General features: G+C 46.5%; 2 protein-coding genes across 2 annotated transcripts in view; one reads left to right on the top strand and one right to left on the bottom strand.

The window, feature by feature from the left end:
- LOC116824329 (uncharacterized) overlaps positions 1–26,075 on the top strand; it is a 159,130-nt gene that overhangs the window by 27,539 nt on the left and 105,516 nt on the right.
- LOC142047683 (uncharacterized) lies at positions 8,083–25,798 on the bottom strand. Its single transcript, XM_075071966.1, is given in 6 exon segments — positions 8,083–10,412; positions 22,871–23,072; positions 23,074–24,007; positions 24,363–24,476; positions 25,102–25,228; positions 25,760–25,798. Coding segments are annotated over 6 exon segments (2,847 nt in total). The 5' UTR covers positions 25,784–25,798; the 3' UTR covers positions 8,083–8,966.

Below are 26,075 nucleotides of genomic sequence, written 5' to 3'. Positions count from 1 at the left end.
CCATTGTCAATACAGGTTAATAACAAAAAGAACCTATCAGGTTCTCCTGGCTTCTCTTATCTCTACTCAACTTAAATCCAAGAAACTTTTCTCTCTCTTTCCTCAGAATCTTCAGATAGATCTGGATTTATCCTGATTCGACAGAAATGATGAGGTGGTTTGATTTTTATTTTAGAGATGAGAGTCCATCTCAGTTTAACCCCCCATGGAACAACATGGGAATTCACAATCTCAAGAAGAAATTTCATTTTCTTGCTGGGCATGGGACCTTTCTCAAGGAGTCTTTCCCTTCTAACAGACTTCATCACTGCTAGGTGCTGCTAGGGCCACAACAGCATGGTCTCATGGTTTGGGCACTGGTGTGGGCCTTGAGAGACCTTTCTGTATTTCCCACCCTGCCGCTGTCCTGCTCTGTGACCTTAGGCAATTAACTTCCCCACTCTGGACCTCAGTTTCCCCTCCTACTCTGCATTTTACTTCCCAGATTAGCCTATAAATTAGATTAGCCCTGCTCAGAGCAGGGATTGTCCCTCACACTGTTTCATGCAGGGTCCAGCAGAATCAAGATCAGATCTCATCTGAGGTCTATAGTGGCTACTGGGATGCAAATAACAATGATAATAAATGCTACAATACAAATAAGTAATGACAACACCTGCCTTTTAAGGTGATGCTCTCCAGCCTGAAGGCAACACTCTTACATAGACAGGCCTGCAGGTTCTGTGATGTAAACCTCACTGATCATTTAATAGCATCTGGTCCATAGATTGTTCCCTTAATTCACCAGAGGGGACTGGGTTTGAAAAGGATTCAGCTTCTCAAATAAAAGTTTCTCACATTAGAAATCTCTCAAGTCTTCATTGTTTGTGCTTCCTGTTACCCAGCCATCTCATTTACTGTTTATCGCTTCTCCCATACAATGAAGGTCTTACAGAGCTGAACAATGTAGTCACACCTGTGACAGGAAAGTTGTACCTATCTTAAAAATTCAAAGCCATTATTCATTGAACTTGATAGCAATTCCCTACCTTCTACTCCTGAGCATCTTTCTCTATGCGAACCACTGTGTGAGCTCAGTGAGCTTGGGACAGATGGCAAACCACACAGATGGGGGTTCAATCCTCTTCACAGAACAGTGTCAGAGCCTCCTGGTGTTCCACACACACCTTCTCCCACCCTGATCCCTTTGCTGCCTGGAAACTCAGTGATTTGGCTATTTCTAGGACATTCACCAGCTGCCTGTTTGGCTTGAGGTTTTTCTGTTGTACAGCTTGTCTGCACTGATGGCAGGTGATGCCTGTATCCGACTCTCCCCAGCACTGGGTGACACAGGCTCTGCAGAAATTGTGCCCACACTCTGGAGTGACAGGTTCTTTGAAATACTCCAGACAGATGGGACAAGTAGCTTCATCTTAGAGACTTTCCACAGAGGACCCTGCAGCCATGGCTCTCTCTGGACAGTGTAATGGGGTAAGGTTCACTTTCCTGAACTCAGCAATAAGCCCCACCTGTAGCAGCACCTGGGTGTTTCCCTTCCTTGAACTGACTTGTGCTGTTTGCTGAGCTGGAACAAGCCCCTTGGTAACATTACAGCCTTGGAGGCTTTTGTGAAAACAATACCACTAGGTTAGGCTCTGGTCCTGCAACCAGCCCCATTTCCCCGGCAACCAGGCCCATGCAGGGAGCAGAAGGGGTGGGCCTCCAGAGGTGGGCTCTCTACATAAAGGCAGTGACCCAGAGTGGCCACCCTCATCTGTGAGAGGCTTCTGCTCCACACTCTGCAGCCCACTCTGCTCCACATTTGGACCTGGCTGCGAGGAAGAGAGGCTGAGTGAGCCAGGAACATACCAAGGGCAGGCACAGCAGGAGATGGACAGGGCCCCCCCACCGCAAGTAACTTTGGCAGGAAGAGCACAGCAGCCCTGGGCTGGGTGCAGGGTAGCTGGGGAAGGTGCTGGGAGAAGGTTCCTGAGTTAGCATCATTGCCCAACATTGTAGCATTTAATTTCACAAAGGGGAACCACACAAAAATGAGGAGGTTAGTTCAACAGAAATTAAAAGGTACAGCACCAAAATTGAAATGCCTGCAAGCTGCATGGAAACTTTTTAAAGACACCATAATAAAGGCTCAACTTAAATTTATACCACAAATTAAAAAAATATAGTAAGAGAACAGAAAAAATGCCACCGTTGCTAAACAATATAGTAAAAGAAGCAGTGAGAGGCAAAAAGGCATTGTTTAAAAAGTGGAAGTTAAATTCTAGTGAGGAAAATAGAAAAGAGCATAAACTCTGACAAATGAAGTGTAAAAATATAATCAGGAAAGCCAAAAAAAGGATTTGAAGAACAGCTAGTCGAAGACTCAAAAAGTAATAGCAATTTTTTTTTTTAAGTACATCAGAAGAGGAAATCTGCTAAACAACCAGTGGAGCCACTGGACAACTGAGATGCTACAGAAGCACTTAAGGACGATAAGGCCATTGTGGAGAACCTAAATGAATTCTTTGCATCGGTCTTCACGGCTGAGGATGTGAGGGAGATTCCCAAACCTGAACCATTCTTTTTAGGTGACAAATCTGAGGAACTGTCCCAGATTGAGGTGTCAATAGAGGAGGTTTTGGAACAAATTGATAAACTAAACAGTAATAAGTCACCAGGACCAGATGGTATTCACCCAAGAGTTCTGAAGGAACTCAAATATGGAATTGCAGAACTACTAACTTTAGTCTGTAACCTATCATTTAAATCAGCTTCTGTACCAAATGATTGGAGGATAGCTAATGTGATGCCAATATTTAAAAAGGGCTCCAGAGGTGATCCTGACAATTACAGGCTGGAAAAGGTTGAGAAAAGAGTAACAAAAATGATTAGAAGTATGAAACAGCTTCTATATGAGGAGAGTTTAATAAGACTGAGAGTTTTCAAGCTGGAAAAGAGATGACTAAAGTGGGATATGATTGAGGTCTATAAAATCATGACTGGTGTGAAGAAAGTAAAGAAGGAAGTGTTATTTACTCCTTCTCATAACCCAAGAACTAGAGGTCATCAAATGAAATTAATAAGCAGCAGATTTAAAACAAACAAAAGCAAGTATTTCTTCATACAACACACAATCAATCTGTGGAACTCTGCCAGAGGATGTTGTGAAGACCAAGACTATAATCTAGTTCAGTAAAGAACTAGATAAATTCATGGAGGATAGATCCATCAATGGCTATTAGCTAGGATGGGCAGGGATGGTGTCCCTAGCCTGTTTGGCAGAAACTGGGAATGGGTGACAGGGCATGGCTCACTTGATGATTACCTGTTGTGTTAATTCCCTGTGGGGCACTTGGCATTGGCCACTGTTGGAAGACAGGATACTAGGTTAGATGGATCTTTGATCTGATCCAGTATGACTGTTCTTATGTTCTTACAAAACAAGTTTAACAACTACAGAAAGATTTTTAAGTGATTACAAGGGATAGCAAACAGATCAAAGCAGATTACCTAGTAAATAAACAAAACTGCAAACTAAGACTACATTAGTAGATAGATAGGATTTGAATTAGCAATATCTCACCCTGACTGATGATACAAGCAGGCTTCCAGATTTTTAAGGTACAAGTGAGGTCAGCTTGGGTTCCCCTTCCCCAATCCCAGTACTTTGTCTTCCAGAGCTTCTTTCAGGTGTTGAGTTGTGAGGGAGTGAAGACAAATCATGATGTCACTCTCCACCTTATATAGTTTCTCCATATGGCGGGAACCCTTTGTTTCAAGCTAATTTCCAGGCCCAGCTCATGGAAAAATAAAGGTACCAAAATGGAATTTATTGTCATGTGGTCTGCTCAGATGCCCTTGCATGTCTTGCTGAGTCATAGCAGCCATTACTCATAGGCTAAAATGTTCCCCGGTGAGGACAAACCTTTTCCATGGATAATTGTCTTTGCTGATGAGCTCTTTGCACCATCTAGCTTCTTCATTGTAGTACCCGAAAGGCTAATTGTGGGTGTTACCCAAAGTAAGCACATTTGAAATACAGACACATAACTTCAGATACAAAATGATACATGCATACAAATAGAATAATCATATTCAGCAAATCATAACTTTTCCATAGACACCTCACGACACATTTTGTACAAGATGCATCATGTCATAATCATATCATAATGATACCACTATGATGAATATGGGATACTGTGTAATACCTGCATCCCATGCCTCTCCTGCTGTGTCTATGGGTGCCTCAGAGTTCCAGCGAGAAACTGTGCTGTCGTGAGACCTCGCCAGCATGGAGGCACATGCTTCCCAGCCCCCAGGAGCCAGCAGGCTTGGATGCCCTGGCCCAAGAAGGTGGGGTTGGAATATCCTTCCCAGAAGCGACACATGTACCCCCCCTTTATATTGTACCCTCCTAGTATCAGCAGGTACGTCATCTTTGCAGGAGACTGTGTAAATGTGAGTCCTCCAGGGTCATAGAGATGAACCAAGAGACTGTATATAGATATGTCCTCCAAGCTCTCTCATACAGAGATAACTGAAGCTAGGGAACCTATTTTCTTCATTCCCAGTGGCTGTGTTCTGTACTCTAAGTGTAAGTGCTGTAATTTGGGGGAAGAAAAATCTTTTTTTCACACATATCGGAAGTTGGAAACCCACTTTAAATGCATGGCCTTAATCATGGAGTTGCTACCGACACCTACAGAATCATTACTTTGTCTGTTTTGTATATTTAGATTTGAAGCTCTTTCCCTTAGGAGCTCTCTCTCATGATGTGTATGTCAAATAGAATACCGAGCACAATAGGGCCTTACTCTTGGGTGTAGCCTCTAGCTGCTACCGTATTAAAAATAATCCTGGTATTAATAAGACCAATTACTGTGCAGTCAGACAAGAATGAAACGGGAAAGTTGTGGTATGAGGAACAGGCCAAATATCAGCAGAGAAAACCCCCCCAGCCTAGCGATCTAAATTCCCAATCCTGCAAAATCTAACACATATTTCACTGTATTACTGCCAAAGACCCCATTGATTTAAATGGGCCTGAGCTAGAATGAGGCAGAGGGTAAGGTTCTGACAACAGGGGTCTTGAGCTGAACCCATTCCAGAGATCAGAATCTCTCTCTCTCTCTGTATATTTCCTGCTAACTCGCTTAGAGGCCAGTGGTCTGATTCTTCTCTCACAACTTCACACTGTTTTAGACAGTTCATGGGGTTCTAATGGGATTACTTTTGTTTTACAGCAGGGTGAAGGAGAGAATGACCCTGTGAACCCAGTCATACTACTCCTGATTTGTGCTGGGCTCAGGGAGAGGGGGACAAGATTTCAGCAAGTTTTAGCTCAAAGGGAAGTTTGACTAGCCTATTACAGGACAGGGATAAGGTTGTATGAGTGACCATTCCACACCATGTTTGTATTGTTTTTAACTTTAACCTTAACTCTGGAGTTGGTAGCCATTTAATGCAAAACAAAGGACACCGAGAATGGGAGAAACTAAATTCTACTTTATTATTTCAAGGCGGAACAAAGACAGACTCCCTTCCCCCACCCGCAGCCTGGCCCGGCTCAGCACAGTTCAGCCCCAGCTCAACACAGTGCTGTACCCGACTCCCTCATGCACCAGCACCAGCAACATTTACAAACTGGTAGGAAAGTGCAGAGAAGCCTTGAAAGATGCAGGGACCCAATCACAAAAGCAAACACTTCAAAAGCAGGAAACCCAAAGAGCTGAGGTTGGAGGGATGCAGGGTTGAGTGAGTAGGGCAGAGACAGCCTCTCTTGTCCCAACACAGGACACTGCAGTAGATTCAGTTGGGAGGGATGACCAGCTGGGTTTAGGGCTCCTCATATCTCTCTGGCCTCAATGATTGAGGTCGGCCTGGCTTCAAGACTGGCCAGGTCTGTTGACATCCCCAGCTCACTTCTTGCCTGCACCCAACTTCATCATCTCAGCAATCAGGAGATGCTGTCCCCCTGCCCCCATCATTCTTTGTGGGGTGTCATTCACGACCCTTTAGAGGTCAGGGGCAGCTTCACACAACACTCATATATTCTCATCTCTCTGGCTCTGACGCAGGGAGTTCACAGTTCTCAGCCTCAGTTATCTGTCTCCGAAGAGGAAATCCTGCAGCTTCCCAGCTCTGATCCCCCACCTCCCATCCTCTCCTCATCCTGACTGTTTCTCACATCACTGCAGGGATCAGGCAACAAACTTCTTTCCCTGTTTCAGTCTCTGTCTACTGGAGTGTGAATCTTGCTCTCACCCTCAGTGTTTATGCTGAGAGATATTGATCATTGTCATTGTTCCAACACACAAAAGATCTCATGAAAAAAGGGTTAGTTTAAAATAAAATTTTTTTTTTTTTTAAAAAAAAAAAAGGATCTTCTGGCAATGATCATTTGTCTCATGAAGTCATCAACAAATCTGAGCTACATCGAGTCAAATTAAACTAATATTTAAGTATATGACCAAACGGCCTTCACAAAGAGAGAAAAACCCACAATACAGGATGGGATATAAAACACTTTCACATTCATAAAGTGAAATCTCAGAGAATCTTTTAAGACTCAAAATCAGGAAACTAAATGCACTCATGTTCTTCTGAAGTGGCTAAACCTGCTTTACTTCTCACCTCATTATTTGGGTGTATTAGTTACAAAAGTTATAGTATCATTATGCTCAAAGAAAGAAAAGAAAGACAACCCCCCCCCCCCCAAACTTCCTGTCTCCGAATGATCTGAACTAGCCTAGAAAAAGCCCAGAAGCAATTTTACCAATAGATGGAAATAGGGTATAAGATTGGACAGGTCAAACTGTGCTTTGAGGGTCACTGGGATTTCCCTGCCCACTCCCAGGTCTGTAACACTTTCTTCTCCAGCCCTCAGGAGTCTGATTTAGGATCACAGAAATCAAACTGTGATTCATAAGCATGGAGAACCAAAGCCACTGTGGCAAGTGACCCTCTGGGATATAGAGGGGTAGAATGGGGAGGATAAAACTCCCTATTGCTTGGACAGAAGTTACTGTGTCAAGGGTGGAGTGTGATGGCGATGGGAGAGGAGAGAATCCCTGCAACTCACCCCATCACCCTCGAATAGCACAGAAGCTAGAACAACATTTATTGTCACTGCTCTGATTTTTTAGCATCTAGTTAATTCTGGTCCATAAGGTAGAAAATGTACAAATAATAAATGTTTTTCACCTTGGCCTGCAGTAATGTGAGAATATCTGGGAATGAGACAATCTGGCCACAAAAGAGGAACTCAGGAACAAGCCATCACTCTGCTAACAGGGGAATAAAATGCTCAGGGTCAGTTTATACTAGGAATCTGATGGAGGGTCACAGAGATTCACTGGCTAATCCCTACCATAGAGAGAACCTCAGAAGCTGATGATGTGGGGGCATAAGTGGGATCTCTGGGCCTCCTACAAAAGGCCCTGTGGAAATCAGTCCCTCTCATTGGAGTTTTCTGAATGCAGAGGGGGCAGGGAGAAGGTAAAGAGGGAATAAATGATCAGAGGCAGCACCTCTCCACCCCTGTGATCTCCTTCTCTTCTTATCCCATGATCCTCAAACACTCGATAGCCCCAGCTTGCTCTGCTTCCTAGTTCCAGCAGCTCCAACCATTCAATCCCCAGTTTCCTGCACAAAACGATCCCCCTGATCCCTCAATATTTGATCCCGCAGAACCCAGCACTCTGGGGAATTTTGGGAGGGAAAGAGTTACCAGCCTTTCTGGACATCCCCCTTCCAGGAAACAGTTCCAGGTAATTGGAGTAGACCAGCCCAGGTGCTGGTGGAAGATGAGGGGGTGGGACAGGTGTCTAGAGGGAAAGTGGGGCCTGGCCCAAGTATTCTTCTCTTAATCTCCATGGAAGGGGGATCCCATCTGGGAAGGATGGGAGAGGGGGAAACTTCAGCCAGGCCGAGGGAGTGTCTGGGGAAGTTTTTCCTCTCTTCTTTCCCCCACCTGTGGCCCATCAACTCAGCAACCAAGGCTGCAGCAGGGAGATGGGGCTGATTGGGGCTTCCCATCCTCTGCTTTGGGTTTGCTTAGACCAGTCTAATATGGTGTTAGCTACACTAGGAGCATTTTCCACACTGGGAACATCTCAGAGGTTTCTTCCCTGTGTGGATTTGATGATGCCTGATACTATGGGAGCAACCAATGGAAGTTTCCCCCACTTTCAAGGTCTCTCTGTTGTGTGGATCACTGATGTGTGAACTCAGGTTGAATCTTTTCCCATAGTCAAGCTGTCACTCAGCAACAGACTTAAAGGTGGCAATCTTGCAACAGAAAAGCTTCAAAAACAGACTCCAGTGAGAAACTGCAGAACTTGAATTAATATGCAAACTAGATACCAATAATTTAGGCTTGAATAGAGACTGGGAATGGCTAAGCCATTACACACATTTAATCTATTTCCCCATGTTAAGTATCCTCACACCTTCATGTCAGCTGGCTGAAATGGGCCATCTTGATTATCACTACAAAAGTTTTTTTTCTCCTGATGATAATTGCTCACCTTAATTAATTAGCCTTTTAGAGTTGGTAGGGCAACTACCACCTTTTCATGTTCTCTGTATGTGTATATGTATCTCCTCAATATATGTTCCATTCTATGCATCCGATGAAGTGGGCTCTAGCCCACGAAAGCTTATGCTCAAATAAATTTGTTAGTCTCTAAGGCAGGGGTCTCCAATGTGGTGCCCGCGGGTGCCATGGCGCCCACAGAGGCATCTAAGTGCACCCGCATAATGGCTGGCAGACGAGCATCCACCAAAATGCCGCCGTCAAGCAGCGTCATCCAGAGGCATTGCCGCCAAAAGGCCGCTTAATGGATGACGCTGCTTGTCAGCGGCGACACCTATTGACGTTGCCACTTGTCAGCAACATTTCGGCAGATGCTCGTCCGCCGCCACGGTCCTCCGTGGCTCGTCACCAGACGAAAAAGGTTGGGGACCACAAGTACTCCTGTTCTTTAAGCTATTTCTTGGGTCTCACCCTTGTGGATTATCTGATGTTTAGTAAGCTCTGAGCTCCTACTAAAGCTTTTCCCACAGTCAAGGCATTTATGAAGGTTATAACCTGTGTGGATTCTCTGATGTATAATAAGGTTTGATCGCTGATTGAAACTTTTCCCACACTCCAAGCATCTATGGGGGCTCTCTCCTGTGTGGATTGCCTGATGTCTAATAAGGTTTGTTCTTTCAGTGAAACATTTCCCACAGTGGAGGCATTTATCAGGTTTATCTCCAGTATGAATTTTCTGGTGTCTAATAAGGTGTGAGCTCTGAATGAAACTTTTCCCACACTCAAGGCATTTATAGGGTCTCTCCTCCGTGTGAGTCCTCCAATGTCTAGTGAGGTATGAGCTGTGGCTAAAGTTTTTCCCACAGTCCAAGCACTTATGGGGTCTCTCTCCAGTGTGAGTTGTCTGATGTGTAACAAGGCTTGATTTCTGAATGAAACATTTCCCACAGTCCAGGCATTTATGTGGCCTTTCTCCTGTGTGGATTCTCTGATGTTTATTAAGATTTGATTTGTGACTGAAACTTTTTCCACAGTCCAAACATTTATAGGGCTTCTCTGCTGTGTGGATTCTCTGATGCACAATAAGTCCTGAACTGTGAGCAAAACTTTTCCCACAATCCAAGCATTTATGCGGTTTTTCTCCTGTGTGTATTGTCTGATGTGAAATAAGGTTTGTTCTCTGAATGAAACTTTTTCCACAGTCCAAGCACTTATGAGGTCTATCTCCTGTGTGGATTGCTTGATGTGTAACAAGAGCTGATCTCTGTGTGAAACTTTTCCCACACTCCAAGCACCTATGGGGGCTCTCTCCTGTGTGGACTGCCTGATGTCTAATAAGGTTTGGTCTCTCAATGAAACTTTTCCTACAGTGGAGGCACTGATGAAGTTTATCGCCAGTATGAATTCTCTGATGTCTAATAAGGTGCGAGTTCCGAATGAAACTTTTCCCACACTCGAGACATTTATACGGTCTCTCTCCCAAGTGGGTCCCCCAATGTCTAATGAGGTATGAGCTGTGGCTAAAGCTTTTCCCACAGTCTAAGCACTTATGGGGTCTTTCTCCAGTGTGGATTGTCTGATGTGTAACAAGAGTTGACTTCTGAATGAAACATTTCCCACAGTCTGGGCATTTATATGGTCTTTCTCCTGTGTGGATTCTCCAATGTTTAGTGAGGTTTGAGCTGTTACTGAAGCTTTTCCCACAGTCCAAGCATATATAGGGTCTCTCTCCAGTGTGGGTCCTCCAATGTGCAGTGAGGTATGAGCTGTGGCTAAAGCTCTTCCCGCACTCAAAGCATTTATGGGATTTCTCTCCCATATGGATTGTCTGATGTGTAAGAAGATGTGATTTCAGAATGAATTGTTTCCCACATTTGAGGCCCTCACTGCATTTCTCTTTCTTGTGATTTGTCTCCTGGGTTGTGGTTTCCTCAGGATCCTTGCATCCTCCCACATATTTAATAGATTCAGCCCCTTTCTTGATACGCTGGTTTCTGAATAGCCTCTCTGACCAGTGCTGATTTCCAGAGGCTTTTCTTTGTTCCAAGCACTCCGAGAAATTCCCTAAAGCTCTTCTCCTAAAGGTCCTCTGTGGTTCCACTTTCCCAGGAAATTCCTGATGTTGATTATCCTCCTCTTTCTCACTCTCTCGCTTATCACCTGCTGAAGAGAGACAGACAATCCAGGCAGAAGTCACTGTGGTGAGGAGAAAGAGGAACAGCACAAAGGGAAAATCCAACACAATAAATTTTCAAAGACTGTACAATTGGATTCTGCCTCCACATCCCATCCAAACACTCATAGGGAAGGAAACGCCTGCAGCTGGCAGGACGGGTGGAAAGCCATGGATGATATATACTGACTACAGCCCTGACCTGGGTGAGATGAGGCAGAACTGAGGTGCTCGCTGACACCACATTTTTGGGATTCTCAATGTTTTCCCTCAATTGCCAGATGGTTTCTGTGTCATTTTACCAACACCTTACCTATGTGGGTATCTCTCAGAATCTCCCTTTCCTGGCAGGCCTGGAGATCGGGTACCCATGGCTCTTCCCATCGTTCCAGATGGGTGATCAGGTCAGGTTTGGGAATGGAAAATCCTGCTCAGGGGTGAAAAGAGACAAGATCAGGGTGCATGAAGGAACGGTAGAGTATTTGTCACAAAGGACATTCCTGGAGTTGAACCTGTGCCCGTGCTGTGATGGGAGAACATGGAATCCAGGAGGATGAGAATGTGGTCACTGAGCCCCCTTGGGAAAGACAGATGTCTGGGGATGTGAGAGGAATTGTTACACCCTCATTAGGAGTTTGCAGGATCTGTGCACTCTGGGGGCCTTGCTGGCACACACACAGCTCTGGAGTTAAACCCCTGTCTATTTCTAAACCTGCAGTGCCCAGACCCCTCCTCGTGGCTGGAGCTGGTCCCAAGAAGGGAGGTGAACAGGATGTGACACTGCACCGCATATTCTTCATAGTGATATTATTATGATATAATTATAGCGTAATTATTATTCCTTTTTTCAAGACGAGTCATGTAAGATGTTATTGGAAAAGTTATGATTTGCTGAATAGGAATATCCAATTTGTATGCAAGTATAATTTTTGTATCTAAAGTTATGATTATTGACTAGGGATCTGTAATTCAAATGCGCTTACTCTGGAAAACACCATGGCAAGCCTTTCAGGTACAACAATGAAGAAGCCAGACGGGGCTGATGGTCCATCAGCAAAGACAATGGACTGTGGAATAGCTTAACCTTCCTGTGGGCGTTTTGGCCAGCCAGTAAACAGTGGCTGCTATAACTCTACAAGGACATGTGACCAGACCACATGTCTCTGGACTCCATCTTGGGATGTCAATATTTTTCCACAAACTGGTCTGGGAACCAAGTTTTGAAACAAAGGGTTCCCACTGCATGCTAAAGCTATCCAAGGCAGAGAGTGAATTCATCTATTGTTCTTCACTCTCCATACAAGAAGACTCCTGGAAACACCTGAGGAACAAAGACTGAACTGGGGGAAGTGCTAGATACAGGCTGAAGACATTTCTAGCCTGTGTATGAAGACCCGAGAAAACCAAGCTGTAAAGCTAATGCAGCTTGTGCCTTAAAAATCTACGAGTCTGCCTGTACCATCAGTTAGGGTGAGAATCTGCTAACATATCCAATGTATTACGCTTAGTTTGTGTTTGTTTATTTGCTAGGTAATCTGCTTTGATCTGTTTGCTATCACTTATAATCACTTAAAGTCTATCTTTTGTAGCTAATAAACTTGTTTGATGTTTTAATCTAAACCCAGTGTGCCTTTAAGTGAAGTGTCTGGGGGGAAAATCTTAGTTTGATTTAACACAAGTTTGTTGCATTTCCTCCCGACACTGAGGGGGGAGGTGAACTCTATAATCTTACATTGTACAGTTCCCTGTGCAGCGCAATATGGTATAATTTTGGGTTCATACTCCAGAGGGGTGCGTGCCTGGGGAGCTGGGAGTTATCCTGGTTATAGCATTCCTGTTGTTGGTTCATGCAGGGGCTGGACAGAGAGCCTGCATGTAACTGAAGCGGGGTGTGTCACTGCCTGTGTGGACGCTGGTGGAAGTGTGGGACTGGGAGTGGGTCTGCAACTTGTCACAGATGCACAGTGTGAGAGGGAGCCCAGGTCTTGTGGGTCAGAGGGCTCAGTGGTACTTCAGTTCTAGGTGGCACCCCAGGGGGAACTGGTCACAGAGGGATTCTGTGTGTGCCTGAAAAATAACAGACAGGACAATACACAGCTTCTGCCCCCTTGAAAGCTGGAGGGGTGGGGAGGAGATAGAATGTCCATTAGGTTTTGACACCCTTATCTCATTGGAGGGTGTAAGGAGATGAAAGTCTCTCTCACACAGCAGCTGTGGATTATAGGGTTTGTTCACCTCCAGTCTCTCTCTCCAAAGATGCACCTAAGAGATTTGGAAATGCAGACCCCATGGCTTCTAATAACAGAGAGGCCAGGAAAGCCTTACCCAGTGAGGTCACATTCTCGTAATTCTCCTCCATGACTTCCCTGTACAGAGCTCTCTGACCAGGGTTCAACAGGGCCCCTTGCCCTTCGGTGAAGTACACAGCCACGTCCTCGAAAGTTACCGGCATCTGAAACAACAAATTTTCCCTACTCAGCACCTGCTGCCACAGCCACAATCCCACTATTCATGGGAAGGAAGGAAGGAAGCTAGCTCACCTGGGCGGGGGTGGAAGGGGGGGACAGAGGAGCAGAATCTCACCCCCACCCTGCTCAGAGCAGCCAGAAAGCTTCAGGGAGTGGCAAGAAAGTGAGAACTCCATGTCCCTCCCAACAGACAGAGGAGGGCAGGGTCTTCTCATTTACCACACACCTACTAGACACAGGCTGATGTGGGAAGCAGAGATCTGGGCAGGGACAAGAATCCCTTTGTATTCCCCTGCAGTCTCTACCTAGTGGGTTCAGGCTCCAGCCCTCTCCAGGGGGGCGGCAGTTCCTGTTTAGAAATGGGGGAATGTTCACCTCCCAATGAGCCTGTTCATAAATCAGGCCTTAGCCTGAGCAAGTCCCAATGGGTTTTTCAGACCCTATCCTCCTCCCTATCTGACCCTGTGTATTCTTTTTTGGCCTTCCTAATTATATTTTTATACTTCATGTGCCAGAGTTCATACTCCTTTCTATTTTTCTCAATAGGATTCAACTTCCACTTTTTAAAGGATGCCTTTTTGCCTCTGTCAAGTATTTTTCCTTAATTTGAACATTAGAGTTCAAATATAAGGTACTCGCATGAAGTTCTCTAAGCTTAATCTCCAGCTTAGATCTGATAGGCTGCCACCAGATCAGGAATTGCTAGGGCCTGATCCCCCCTTTCCTCTCTCTGGTGTCCCCAACCCTCCCTTGGTGGGACACCCAGATTCCAAATCCCTTGGATGCTAAAAGCAGGGGAGAAAACCCCTTCCCCCTTCCTTCCCAGGCTTGCCTCTTGGTCTAGCCTGCGAGTATCCAGAAACCGGTTTCTCTGCTTCCCAAGAGATAAGCGTTCTCTGCCCTCAGGACAATTGAGATGCAAAATACCAACAGCTTGGCTTTGCCTTTCCCCGTGCCTGCCTTCCCGTGAGGGAGACAGGTACCTGATACAGAGGTTTCACTTTCTCTGCCTTACTAGAAAAAGAAACTTCCACAAGTTTTGAAAAAAAGAAAGCTTTATATAGAAAAAGAGACAATACAGACTAATAACTTGCATAAACATTTATACAGGCTCCTACTTAAGAAAATCTGAATACCCCAGTCTGATTTAAAAAATAGCCAATTTAAATAGACCAGCAATCACACACAGTAAGTACAAAGCAAAGCATATCATAGCCGATTTTACTTTGTTCCCGGTTTGTACTCACTGCCCCTTAGTAGAATGAGAAGAAGATTGGAATCAGCAAGGTAGCTTGTCCCTCACAGCCGAGGAACAACAAAGACCCAGCAATCCACATCTGTAAATACAACCCAAAGCTCCTCACAGCCGAATTGCTTTGGGTTCCTTTGTACTCACAGACTTTTGGTATAATTTTTGAGATAAGAAGGAGTTAAAAGAAACCTTGTTTACTCATAGCCGAGAAAACAAAAAAGACCCCGAGTATACAAATTCCCGCCCCTGACTTTAAACAATCCAGTTCTCTGATTGGTCCTCTGGTCAGGTGTTTGGTTACCCTTTCCAGGTAAAAGAAACTTAACCCTTACCTTACCTATCTACTTATGACAGCCTCTCATCGCTTCTTTTACTTTGTTGTTTAGCCATGGTGGCACTTTTTATTGCGTCTTTTTAATTTGGGGTACACATTTAAGTTGAGCCTCTATTACGATATCTTTAAAAAGTTTCAATGCAGCTTTCAGGGATTTGACTTGTGGCATATACCTTTTAATTTCTGTTTAACTAACTTCCTCTTTTTTTGTATAGTTCCCCTTTCTGAAATTAAATGCTAAGACATTGGGGTGCTGTGGTGTTTTCCCTCTCACAGAGTTGTTAAATTTAATTATATTATGGTCACTATTACTAAGAGGTCCTGCTATATTCACCTCTAGGACCAGATCCTCTGCTCCACTGAGGTCTGAATCAAGAATTGCCACTCCTCTTGTGGGTTCCAGAACTAACTGCTCCAAGAAGTAGTTATTTAAGGTGTCAAGAAACTCTCTCTCTGCATCCCATCCTGAGGTGACATGTACCCAGTCAATATGGGGATAGCTGAAATCCCCCATTATTACTGAGTTTTTTATTTTTATAGCCTCTCTTATCTCTCTGAGCATTTCACAGTCACTATCACCATGCTAGTCAGACGGTCCCTCCTGGGGTACCCATAGTAGTGCCGCTGATTTGAAGGTACTCATTGTCCTCAAATGTGAAATAGTTATGGGTGAGGACAAAGTTACAAAGTTCGGCCGCCAGGTCTACCGTGACAATATCAGGGATACTGTTCCTGACGGCTTGTAGTCCATCTTTGTGTGGAATGTTGGTGTAGAGGGCTTCTACATCCAGAAGTCACCTATGATCCATCACTCTCACAGATCTTGGGAGACAGGCCAGTCCTTGCTTACAGAAAGCCCCCCAACCTGAAGTAAATACTCACAAGCAACCACACACCACACAACAAAAACACCAACTCAGGAACCTATCCTTGCAACAAAACCCGTTGCCAACTCTGTCCACATATGTATTCAGAGGATACCATCATAGGACCTAATCACATCAGCCATGCCATCAGGGGCTCATTCACCTGCACATCTACCAATGTGATATATGCCATCATGTGCCACCAATGCCCCTCTGCCATGTACATTGGCCAAACTGGACAGTCTCTACGTAAAAGAATAAATGGACACAAATAAGACGTCAAGTATTATAACATTCAAAAACCAGTTGGAGAACACTTCAATCTCCCTGGCCACTCGATTACAGACCTAAAAGTCACAATATTGCAACAAAAAACTTCAAAAATAGACTCCAACGAGAGACTGCTGAATTGGAATTAATTTGCAAATTGGACACCATCAAATTAGGCTTGAATAATGACTGGGAGTGGATGGGCCATTACACAAAGTAAAATTATTTCCCCATGCTTATTCCCCCCCAATCACACACCCCCCTTGTCAATTGCTGGAAATGGGCCATTTTCATTACCACTACAAACAGTTCTTTTTCTCTCCTGATAATAGCTCATCTTAACTGATCACTCTCCTTATAGCGTGCATCGTAACAGCCATTGTTTCATGTTCTCTGTGTACATATATATATCCTCCTACTGTATTTTCCACTGCATGCATCCAATGAAGTGGTCTGTAGTCCACAAAAGCTTATGCTCAAACAAATTTGTTCGTCTCTAAGGTGCCACAAGTACTCCTGTTCTTCTTGAGTACCCCAGGTCTCCTCCAGCATTCCCAGGGGCAGCCAGGCAGATGCTGCTCTCATTCGCCCATTCGGATCTATCCCCTGCTGTTCTGGCCATGACTCCGAGCCCTGAATCCTGCTCAGAAATCCAAGAGAGACCCTGGTCCGTCCTGCCAACCCAACAATCCCAGAGTCCAGAAATCATGAGTTTTATTTAAGAAAATAATGCAAGACTGTGTCTGTTGGGGGCAAGTTCTGTCGGGGGATATTTGCCTTGTAGCTTTGCAGCCCTTAGGGCTTAGTCCCCTGCCCCCCGCCAGCGTGACCATTTCTTCTATAAACAAAATGCCCAGCTCAAGGCTGGTCAGGGCAGCCCCCAGCCCTCCCCCGCACTATGCGCCGAAGGAGCTGCCATTGTCTCTCTCACGATCGCTCTCCTTTATCACTAGGCTCTCTCCCCATTCCCCAGCCAGCCTCTGCTTGCACTGCCGTTCTCAGCTCCAGCCCCTAGTCTCAGCCCCCTCTTCCCTTCTCACTGCCCCCACCCTCCCCCCCACACATTCCTTCTATCCCAGCCTGCTCCCTCCCGTCCCAGGATTCTCCTCCCGCCCCCTGAGCCTCCGGCATTGCTTCAGCCTCCCTGCAGCGCAACCACTGCCCCCTGCTCAGCCCTTTCTACCCCCTCACACATCCCATTTCATCCTTCAATCCCCTCCTGCCACACACCCCTGCCCCTCTTCAGCCCCTTCCGGCTCCCACCCGCCTTTATCCCCCACGTGTCTCTGTCCCAGCCCCCCCACCAAGGCGCGCGCTGGCTTCACCGGCCCTGCAAACAATGGGAGCTGGCGGCAGCTTCCCTGGACACAGGGCAGGAATCGCAGCGAGCTCCGCTGGGAGCAGCCTGGGCCAAACCCCCCCTGCAGCCAGGGTGGCACCGGGGGCAGCGCTCCCTGGGGGGATGGGCAGGTCTCTCTTACCTTCCCTCCAAGCGGTGCCCGCCCTGGGAGCAGGGGCTGGGGGCGGGTCCTGGCCAGGCTGGGGGCTCTGCACTGGGAGTGACTCCGGGAGCAGCTGAAATGTTAGTGCTCGAGATTCACCTCTCCCGGCTGCAGCCAGGGCTCCGGGGTCCCCAGCAGCCGCCGGGGCTCAGGGATCTTGCAAGGAGTGTGGCAGCGCCCCAGAGTCACTGCAGTGAGTGCGATTCACTTCCTGCTGCTCAGACTGAGTGACCCCAGCGATCGCTCCCAGAGCCGCATCCCAGCTGCTCCTGGGTCCTAGAGATCAAGGGATTGCACTGCAGCCCCCTGCCCCAGAGCCTGCCTCCTGGGGCCCCAGTTCCCCTGGGCACAGGCAGCTTCTCTCAGCATTAAGGGAGCATCATACATAGAAGCCTATGCGTCAATGGGCAGAAAGGAGATGCCAGATCCCAGAATGAGGGGAGAAGAGGCATTTCCATGGAAAATGGGCATTGTTCCACAGAGTCCCCAGTTTTAACAGGAACACATGGGGGTCCTGGTCCTAGACAGGCTGCCCAGAACCGGGAACAGCAGGAGACAGGTTTCTTGGTGATACTGATACTGACTCTGTGAGTGAGTCACTGTGATCACAGACTGGCACAGGGAGTGGTTTGTCAGGGGGGCCAGGGATAGTTCAGTGGTTTGAGTAGTGGCCTGTTAAACCCAGGGTTGTAAATTCAATCCTTGAGGAGTCCATTTAAGGATTTGGGGATTGGTGCTGCTTTGAGCAGGGGGTTGGACTAGATGATCTCCTGAGGTCCCTTCCAACCCTAATAATCTATTCTATGGTCTCTTGTCTCCACACCAGGCTCACTGGCTACTAGCCCTGGGCTGGAGTTTCAAGCTCTGCTCCCCTAGCTCGGGCCATGGATCTGTCAGGGCTTTGCTATCAGGTTCCTCTGGTTATTGATAGGGCTGGATTAACCATCACTGGGCTCTAGGCAACCCCCACTATGTCTGCCCTTTGCCCCTCTCCTGGCTGGCTCCCCCATGTGGGCACTGACAGCAGCTCCCCATGCTGTGCCTGAACCTGAATGTTGGCAGTAAAGCACCAGCTGGTCTGGTTCTGGGGCTGGTGCTCTCAGCACTCTGGATAGGCCCAAATGTCCCACCATAGCTGTGCGAGGGGGAGGGAGGGGAGCATCTGGGGCCAAAATTGAGCTAGTGGCATTGTGCCATATGAGTTGAAAGAGCAAATTTAGCCTCCCCGAGCCCATAATGGGGCTCAGGCCTGAGACAAACCAGAGTGGGCAATGGGGCAGCCACATAAGAGACAGGCCAGGGAAAACATAGTGTGAGGAGTGTGCTGGTACTTAGGTATGAAATAGAGATCTGTGTGCCTAACCTGAGGCAGCTGAGAGCATGCCCAGAACCAGATTTGCAGGCTTTTGGATGATTTAAATGACAGAAATTTAGGTGCACAGGATCTTTAAACACCATCAGAGTTAGGCAATAGCTGAGTTGAGGGTGGGGGGGGTCAGTTGAGGATTGGTGGCATCTAAATGTCAGCACATTGCAGCACCCAAAGTAAAAGTAGCAGCTGGGGACCTAAATCTTTTTGTGCATCTAGCCCCTGGTGCCTAACCTGCTTTGGTAACCCCAGTAAGCCCCTATCTGCATCCTCAGGTACCTAATACCTTAAAAAAATACAACCCTAAGTCATTTTGGGAAAGATGCTTTTGAAAAACTTACCCAAAAGCTAATGGGCTTTAAAAATCGGGGTTTAATATAATCTGGGCCCAAAAGCACTAAAATACCTTAACTGGAATAGTGTGGGGCTTTGAATGTTATCACTACAAGGCAGGGTCTGACAGTTGGTGCTAAATGTCTGAACAGACCCATTGTTAATGATTATTGTTAAAGCCAGTAACAGACTGACTTTGCTCAGAAAATGTGTTCTGCACTCTAGGGGTAAGTGCTGCCATTGTGAGGGAGAACAATCTGTGTTTTTTACATATAACAGAAGGTGAATGAAGTACAGAACCTCCTTCTCTCAGCAATCGAGAGATGCTGCCCCCTCCCCTCATCATTCCTATTGGGACATCACTCGTAGCCCTTTAAATTTCAAGATTGCTCCTGATAGTTACAAAATCATTACATTGGCTGATCTGCATATTGAGACTGTAAATTCTTTTCCTGAGGAGCTGTCTCCCATGATATGTATATACGGCCGTATTGTGCTAGGTACTGTAGTCTTCTGTGGAGCATCTGGCTGCTGCTGTATTACAAATAATCATGATATTAACTGAGATACAATTACGTTGTGATCAGACAAGAATGAATTTGGATGAAAGTGTGATATGAGGAACAGGCTAAGTATGAACAAAGAGAGACTCCCAAACCTACCACTCTAAACTCCCAGTGTGGATTGATTTAAATGGGTCTCAGCTAGAATTAAGCAGGTGGTAAGGTTGAGAGAGTGGGGATCTTGGGCTAAAACTCAGTTCAGAGACCAGAATCACTTTAGCCATATTATACATACATAAATTTGTCAGTATAGTGGCTGCAGTTGAGGCTATGATAGAGCAGAGGTGAGACTGTATGGGAAACCTCACTGTGTGTTTCCACACCAGACCATGTTAGCATTGCTTTTATGTTAACCTCCACTCTGAATCTGCTGGGTAGTTAATGCAAAACAACCTACACTTGGGAGTGTGAGAAACTAAATTCTACTTTATTATTCCAAAGGATGGAGAAAGACAGACTCCTTTCCTTTCCCCACCCCCAGCCCTGCTCAGCATGGTACTTTACATCCTTAACCCAGCACATTGCAGCACCCAAAACCCACATACACCAGCAACAGAGCAACAGTTACAAACTGGTAGAAAAGTGCAGAAAATGCAGGAGAGATGCTGGGACCCAGGTACAAAGCAAACACTCGGAGAGCAGGGAATCCAAGGAGTTGAGATTAGAGGGGTACAGTGTGGGGTCAGTGGGGCAGACTGTTTATTATCCCCATGCAAGACACTTGTAGATGGGGAGGGGATGACCAGTTGGGGTGTCAGGCTCCTCATCTTCCTCTGGCCTCTATAATGGGGGTCAGTCTTGATTCAAGGCTGGCTCAGACATGTTGGCTTCCCCAACTTCCTTCTTGTCTCTGCCCAGGCTCGTCCCCATAGCAATTGGGAGATGCTATCCCATCCCCTCATATTTCATCTAGAGACATAATTTGTAGCCCTTTAGATTTCAGAGATGGCTTCACCCAGTACTCACAAGGCAATTCCTGTGTCTCTCTGGCATTGGCACAGCAAGTTCACAGCTCTCAGCATCAGCTCTCTGGCTCTCAAGAGAAAAGTCTGCAGTTTCCCAGCTCTGTTTCTCCACCCTCTCCTGCTCCTGACTGTATCTCACATCTCTGCAGGGATCAGGAAGTAACTCCATGCCCCATTCAGTCTCGGCCTCTCCGAGTGTGAACCTAGCTTTCACCCTCAGTGTTCATGCTGAAAGATATTGATAATTTTCATTGTTCAAACACACAAAAATCTCATGACAAAGGGTTAAGAAAGGTTAAAATAAAAAAGACTCTTCTGGCAAATGATTATTTGTCTCGTAAAGTCCTCAATAAAACTGCGCTATATCCTGTCAAACTACAGTAATATCAAACTATGTGACCAAACAGCCTTCAGAAAGAGAGAAAAGACAACACTACAATATTGGCTACAAAACACTTTCAGGTTCATAAAGTGAAATCCCACAGAATCATAACTCCTAAAAGAAGGAAAACAAATGTATCCATTTTCCTCTGAACTGGCTAAACCTGCTGTACTCAGCACCTCCTCATTATTTGGTTGTGTCATTTACAAAAGTTTTAGTATTGTCCTAATGCAAAAAAGAAAAAAAACCCCAAACTAAAATCTATCCATCTACAAATATTCTGGAATTGGCTGGAAAAAGCCAGAAGTCACTTTACCAATAGATGGAAACGGAGATTTAAGTTCAGAAAGCTCAAACAGAGCTTTCAGGTTCATTTTAAAAAAATCGAAGTGTGATTCCTAAGCATGGAGAGTGAAGAACATTGTGGCAAGTGCCATGCTGGGAGGTGGAGGGTAGAATGGGGAGAGGATAAACTCTCCAAGGCTCAGAGACAGGTTGCTGTATCGGGGTGGAGCATGACAATGAAGGGGAGAGGATGGAATCCCTCCAACTCACCCCATCATCCTCAAATAACACAGAACCCACCACATTTTCCTAACCCTGCTCCAGGACTTCTAAAATCTATTTAAATCTGGTCTTAGAGGGAGTCAGTGTACAAAAAATAAATGTTTTTGGCATAGCCTGGAGCAATGCAAGACTATGTGGGAATGAGACAATCTCTCCCCAAAGAGGGAACTTAGTGATGCTAACAATCACTCTACTAAGGGGGGAAATCAGAATATATAAGATGGTTGGGGTCAGTTTAGACTAGGAAAAGTGGGGGAGGGTCAGGGGAAATTTGCTAGCTAATCCCAAACACTTTTCCCACCAGAGAGACCCTCGAAAGCCGATGCTGTGCAGGCAGAGGTGGGATCCCAAAGCCTTTACACCTCCTACAAAAGACTGTGTGGAAATCAGTCCCTCTTAGTGGTGCTTTCTGAATGCAAAGGGGGCAGGGAAAAGGCGCAGAAGGGGTGAGTGATAAGAGGCAGCACCTCTCTTCCCTGTACTCTCCTCTCTTATCCCATGATCCCTAACACTTGTTTTCCCCAGCACCCTCTGCATCCCACATCCACCAAATACAACCGTTCAGTTTCCCAGTTTCCTCCCCATAAGCCATCCCTCCTGTTCCCTCCACATTTGATCCCCTGTAACCCAGCACCTCAGAGGATTTAGGGAATGAACGATTTGCCAGCTCCAGAAACACTCACCCTGCAAGGATCAGCTCCAGGTAAGTGGGGGAGCCTAGTCCAGGGGCAGCTGGAAGATGGGGACAGGTGTCCAGAGTAAATGTGGGGTCTGGCCCAAGTATCCCTTTCCATGGAAGAGGCATCACATCTGGGAAGGGACTGGAAAGGGGGGAACTCCAGGCAGAGGGAGCTTCTGGATGAAATCCTCTCTCCCATCCTGCAGCAGGTTAGCAGGAGGCAGGAAGGCCCATCAGTTCAGCAGCCAGGGCTGCAGCAGGGAGGAGGGGCTGATCGGGACTTCTCCTCCGCCTCTGCCTGGGGTTATCTTAGACCAAGCAAAGCCATAGGGTCACTGATCAACTCAGGGTCAGCGGCTACTGGAACCTGTTCCTAGAGATGGGCAAAAGGATACCTGGGAGCCAAATGCCACTGCTGTGTGTGGGAATTAGGAAATGGAGTTTTTACTATGGCCAGCCCTAGTCAGGGCACAGAGAACTTCTCTCCTCTGTGGAGGAGTCTCTGACGTCCCATGTGGTGTTAGCACCAGCTGAAGCATTTTCCATGCTAAGGACATCTGAGAGGCTCTTCCCTGTGTGGATTTGCTGATGCTTGATACTGCGCAAACAACAAATGCAGATTCCCCCACATTTAAGCTCTTTCTTGTGTGAATTGCCCAATGAGGAGTCATGTGTGAGCTGAGACTGTATCTTTTCCTGCAGTTATTGAAGCTTTTCCCACAATCCAAGCATTTATGGGTTCTCTCCACTGTGTGGTCTGTCTGATGTGAAGCAAGGTTTGATCTTTGAATGAAACTTTTTCCACTGTCAAGACATTTATAGATTCTGTCTCATGTGGATTATCCAATGTTTAGGAAGATATGAACTGGAACTGAAACTTTTCCCATCATCCAAGCATTTATGCAGTTTCTCTCCTATGTGGATTCTCTGATGTGTAATGAGTTTTGATTTGTCACTGAAGCTTTTCCCACACTCAAAGCATTTATACCGTCTCTCTCCCGTATGCACTCTCTGACGAATAATAAGATGTGAGCTCTGACTGAAGCTTTTCCCACCGTCCAAGCATTTATAGGGTCTCTCCCCAGTGTGGATTCTCCCATGGTTAATAAGGACTGACTGCTGACTGAAGCTTTTCCCACAGTCCAAGCATTGATATGGTCTCTCTCTTGTGTGCAGTCTCTGATGTGTAATAAGCTGTGAGCTCTGACTGAAGCTTTTCCCAGACTCAAGGCATTTATACGGTCTCTCTCCTGTGTGTACCCTCCGATGGGTAAAAAGACGTGAGCTCACACTGAAATTTTTCCCACAGTCCAAGCATTTATAGGGTCTCTCCCCCATATGGATTCTCCCATGGGTAATAAGGGCTGAGTGCTGACTGTAGCTTTTCCCCTACTCAAGGCATTTATAAAGTCTCTCTCCTGTGTGGATTATCTTGTGGTTAATAAGGACTGAGGGGTAATTGAAGCTTTTCCCACAGTCCAAGCATTTATAGGGCATCTTTTCCTTGTGACTTGTCTTCTGGGCTGTGGTTTCTTTGGGATCCTTGCCTCCTCCTCCACATTCAATTGATTCATCCACCTTCTTCCTCCGGCAATTTCCCAGCTTCCTCTTTGACCCCCGCCAATTACTCCAGCCTTTTCTCTGTTCCAAGCACTGGGAAAAATTCCCATCTACTCTTCTCAAAAAGGTCCCCTGCAGTTCCACTTGCTCAGGATCTTCCTGCTGTGGATTCCCCTCCTCGTTCTCACTCATTGTCTCATCACCTACTGGAAGAGAGAGAGAATCCAGGCAGGAGTGATTGCCTGGGCTGGCAGAAAAGGGAATTTCAAAAAGGGAAAACACAACTCAATAACCACTGGAAGAATGATAAATTGGATTCTGCCTCCACAACCCATCCAAAGACTCACAGGGAAGTGAAGATGTGGAGAAAACTCCTGACAGCAAACAGGGTGGGTGTGAAGCCATGAGCAATATCTGCCATGATGATATGACACCTGCTGACCACAGCCCGACTTGGGTGAGATGAGGCAGAACTGAGGGGGCCACACCACATTTTATGGATTTTAAACTTTTTCTTTCATTTGCTATATAGTTTCTGTGTCAGTGTCACTGGCTCCTCACTTGTGCAGCTGCCTCTTCGGATCTTCCTTTCCTCGGAGGCTTGGAGATCCGGGACCCATGGCTCTTCTCCTCCTTCCAGCCGAGCAATCAGGTCAGGTTTGGGAATGAGGAGTCCTGCTCAGGGGGTGAATCAGGCATGATCAGAGTGTACTGAAGACTGGGGCAATATTTCTCACAACGGGCACATCTTGAGTTTAAACTCAACCCATGATATTCTTGGGGATTATGGGATGGGAACATGGTCACTGAGTCCCCTTGGGAGAGGCCAATATCTTTGTATTTCATTGCAGTCTCTGGCCAGCAGGTTCAGTTGTCACACACTCACTAGGAGTTTTCAGGATCTCTGTGCTCTGGGAAACTTTCTGAGGCACACACAGCTCTGGTATTAAACCCCTGCCTGTGTCTGAACCCACAGAGAACAGAGCCCTCCCCACACATGGAGTTAGTTGCATGAAGGGAGGTGCACAGAGATCCTGTGTGTGAGTGAGTATTAATGCATATAGCATAATACACTGCTTCTGCCCCCTGTGACAGCTAGAGGGATGGGAATGAATTAGTATGTCCATTAGGTTCATGACTTCCCTATCCTGTTGGAGGGAGTATGGAGGTGAATGGCTCTCTCACACTTGGACTATGTCACCCATTCCCCTCTAATCTCACTGACCAGGGAAGAACCTGACCAGATTCAGAAATACAGGGCCCCTGGGCTTCAAATAGCTGTGGGGAAAGAAATTCCTACCCAGCAAGGTCACAGTCTCATAATTCTCCTGCATGACTTCCGTGTAGAGGGCTCTCTGACTGGGATCCAGTAGAGCCCGCTGCCCCTCGGCGAAATACACAGCCACCTCCTCGAAGGTCACCAGCATCTGAAACAACAGGTCCGCCCCACTCAGTGTCTGCTGCCCCAGTCACAATCCCACTATTTGTGGGGGAAGAAGCATAAAAATAGGACAGCTTTGGGAGGCCAGAGAAGCAGAATCCCAGCCCCACTCTGCTCAGAGTGGCCAGGAGGCTCCAGAGAACAGAGAGACTGCAAGGGCTCCTTGTCCCTCCCAACAGATGGAGGAGGGCAGGGTCTTCTCATTTACCACACACCTACTAGGCACAGGCTGCTATGGGAAGCAGACCTCCGCACAGGGAACAGGGACTGGAATCCCAGCACCTTCCCTTTGTATTTCATTGCAGTCTCTGGCCAGTGGGTTCAGGCTCCAGCATGAGGGAATGTTCAACCCCAGCCCTGGCACCAATGGGCCTTTTCATAAATCAGCCCCTAGGCTGAGCATGTCCCAGCATGTTTAATACAGCCTGTCTCTGTCCTTGGCTCCCTCTGTGTATTTCCTGCCCTTCCCCTTTCTACAGCAACCCTCCCCAGCAGCTCTCCTCAAAATATCCCCTACCTGAGTTGGATCCACCACAGCCATTTCTCTTCCCCAGCCCCTAGGTAGATGGGATGATCTGGAAGAAAACGTGGACCTTATTCTGCAGCCTGTCAAGGTGAAAAGGACAATTGTTGAGGTTTCTGAATTAGTGTTAGTTCGTTTCACACCCCAATTCATAGAATCATAGAATATCAGGGTTGGAAGGGACCTCAGGAGGTCATCTAGTCCAAACCGCTGCTCAAAGCAGGACCAATTCCCAGACAGATTTTTGCCCCAGATCCCTAAATGACCCCCTCAAGGATTGAACTTGCCCTGGGTTTAGCAGGCCAATGCT

The sequence above is a fragment of the Chelonoidis abingdonii genome, chromosome 13 (genome assembly GCF_003597395.2).
Source record: "Chelonoidis abingdonii isolate Lonesome George chromosome 13, CheloAbing_2.0, whole genome shotgun sequence".
Lineage (NCBI taxonomy): Eukaryota > Metazoa > Chordata > Testudines > Testudinidae > Chelonoidis > Chelonoidis abingdonii.
The sequence above is the reverse complement of the archived record's forward strand: the minus strand, read 5'-3'. Positions and strand labels throughout refer to the sequence as shown.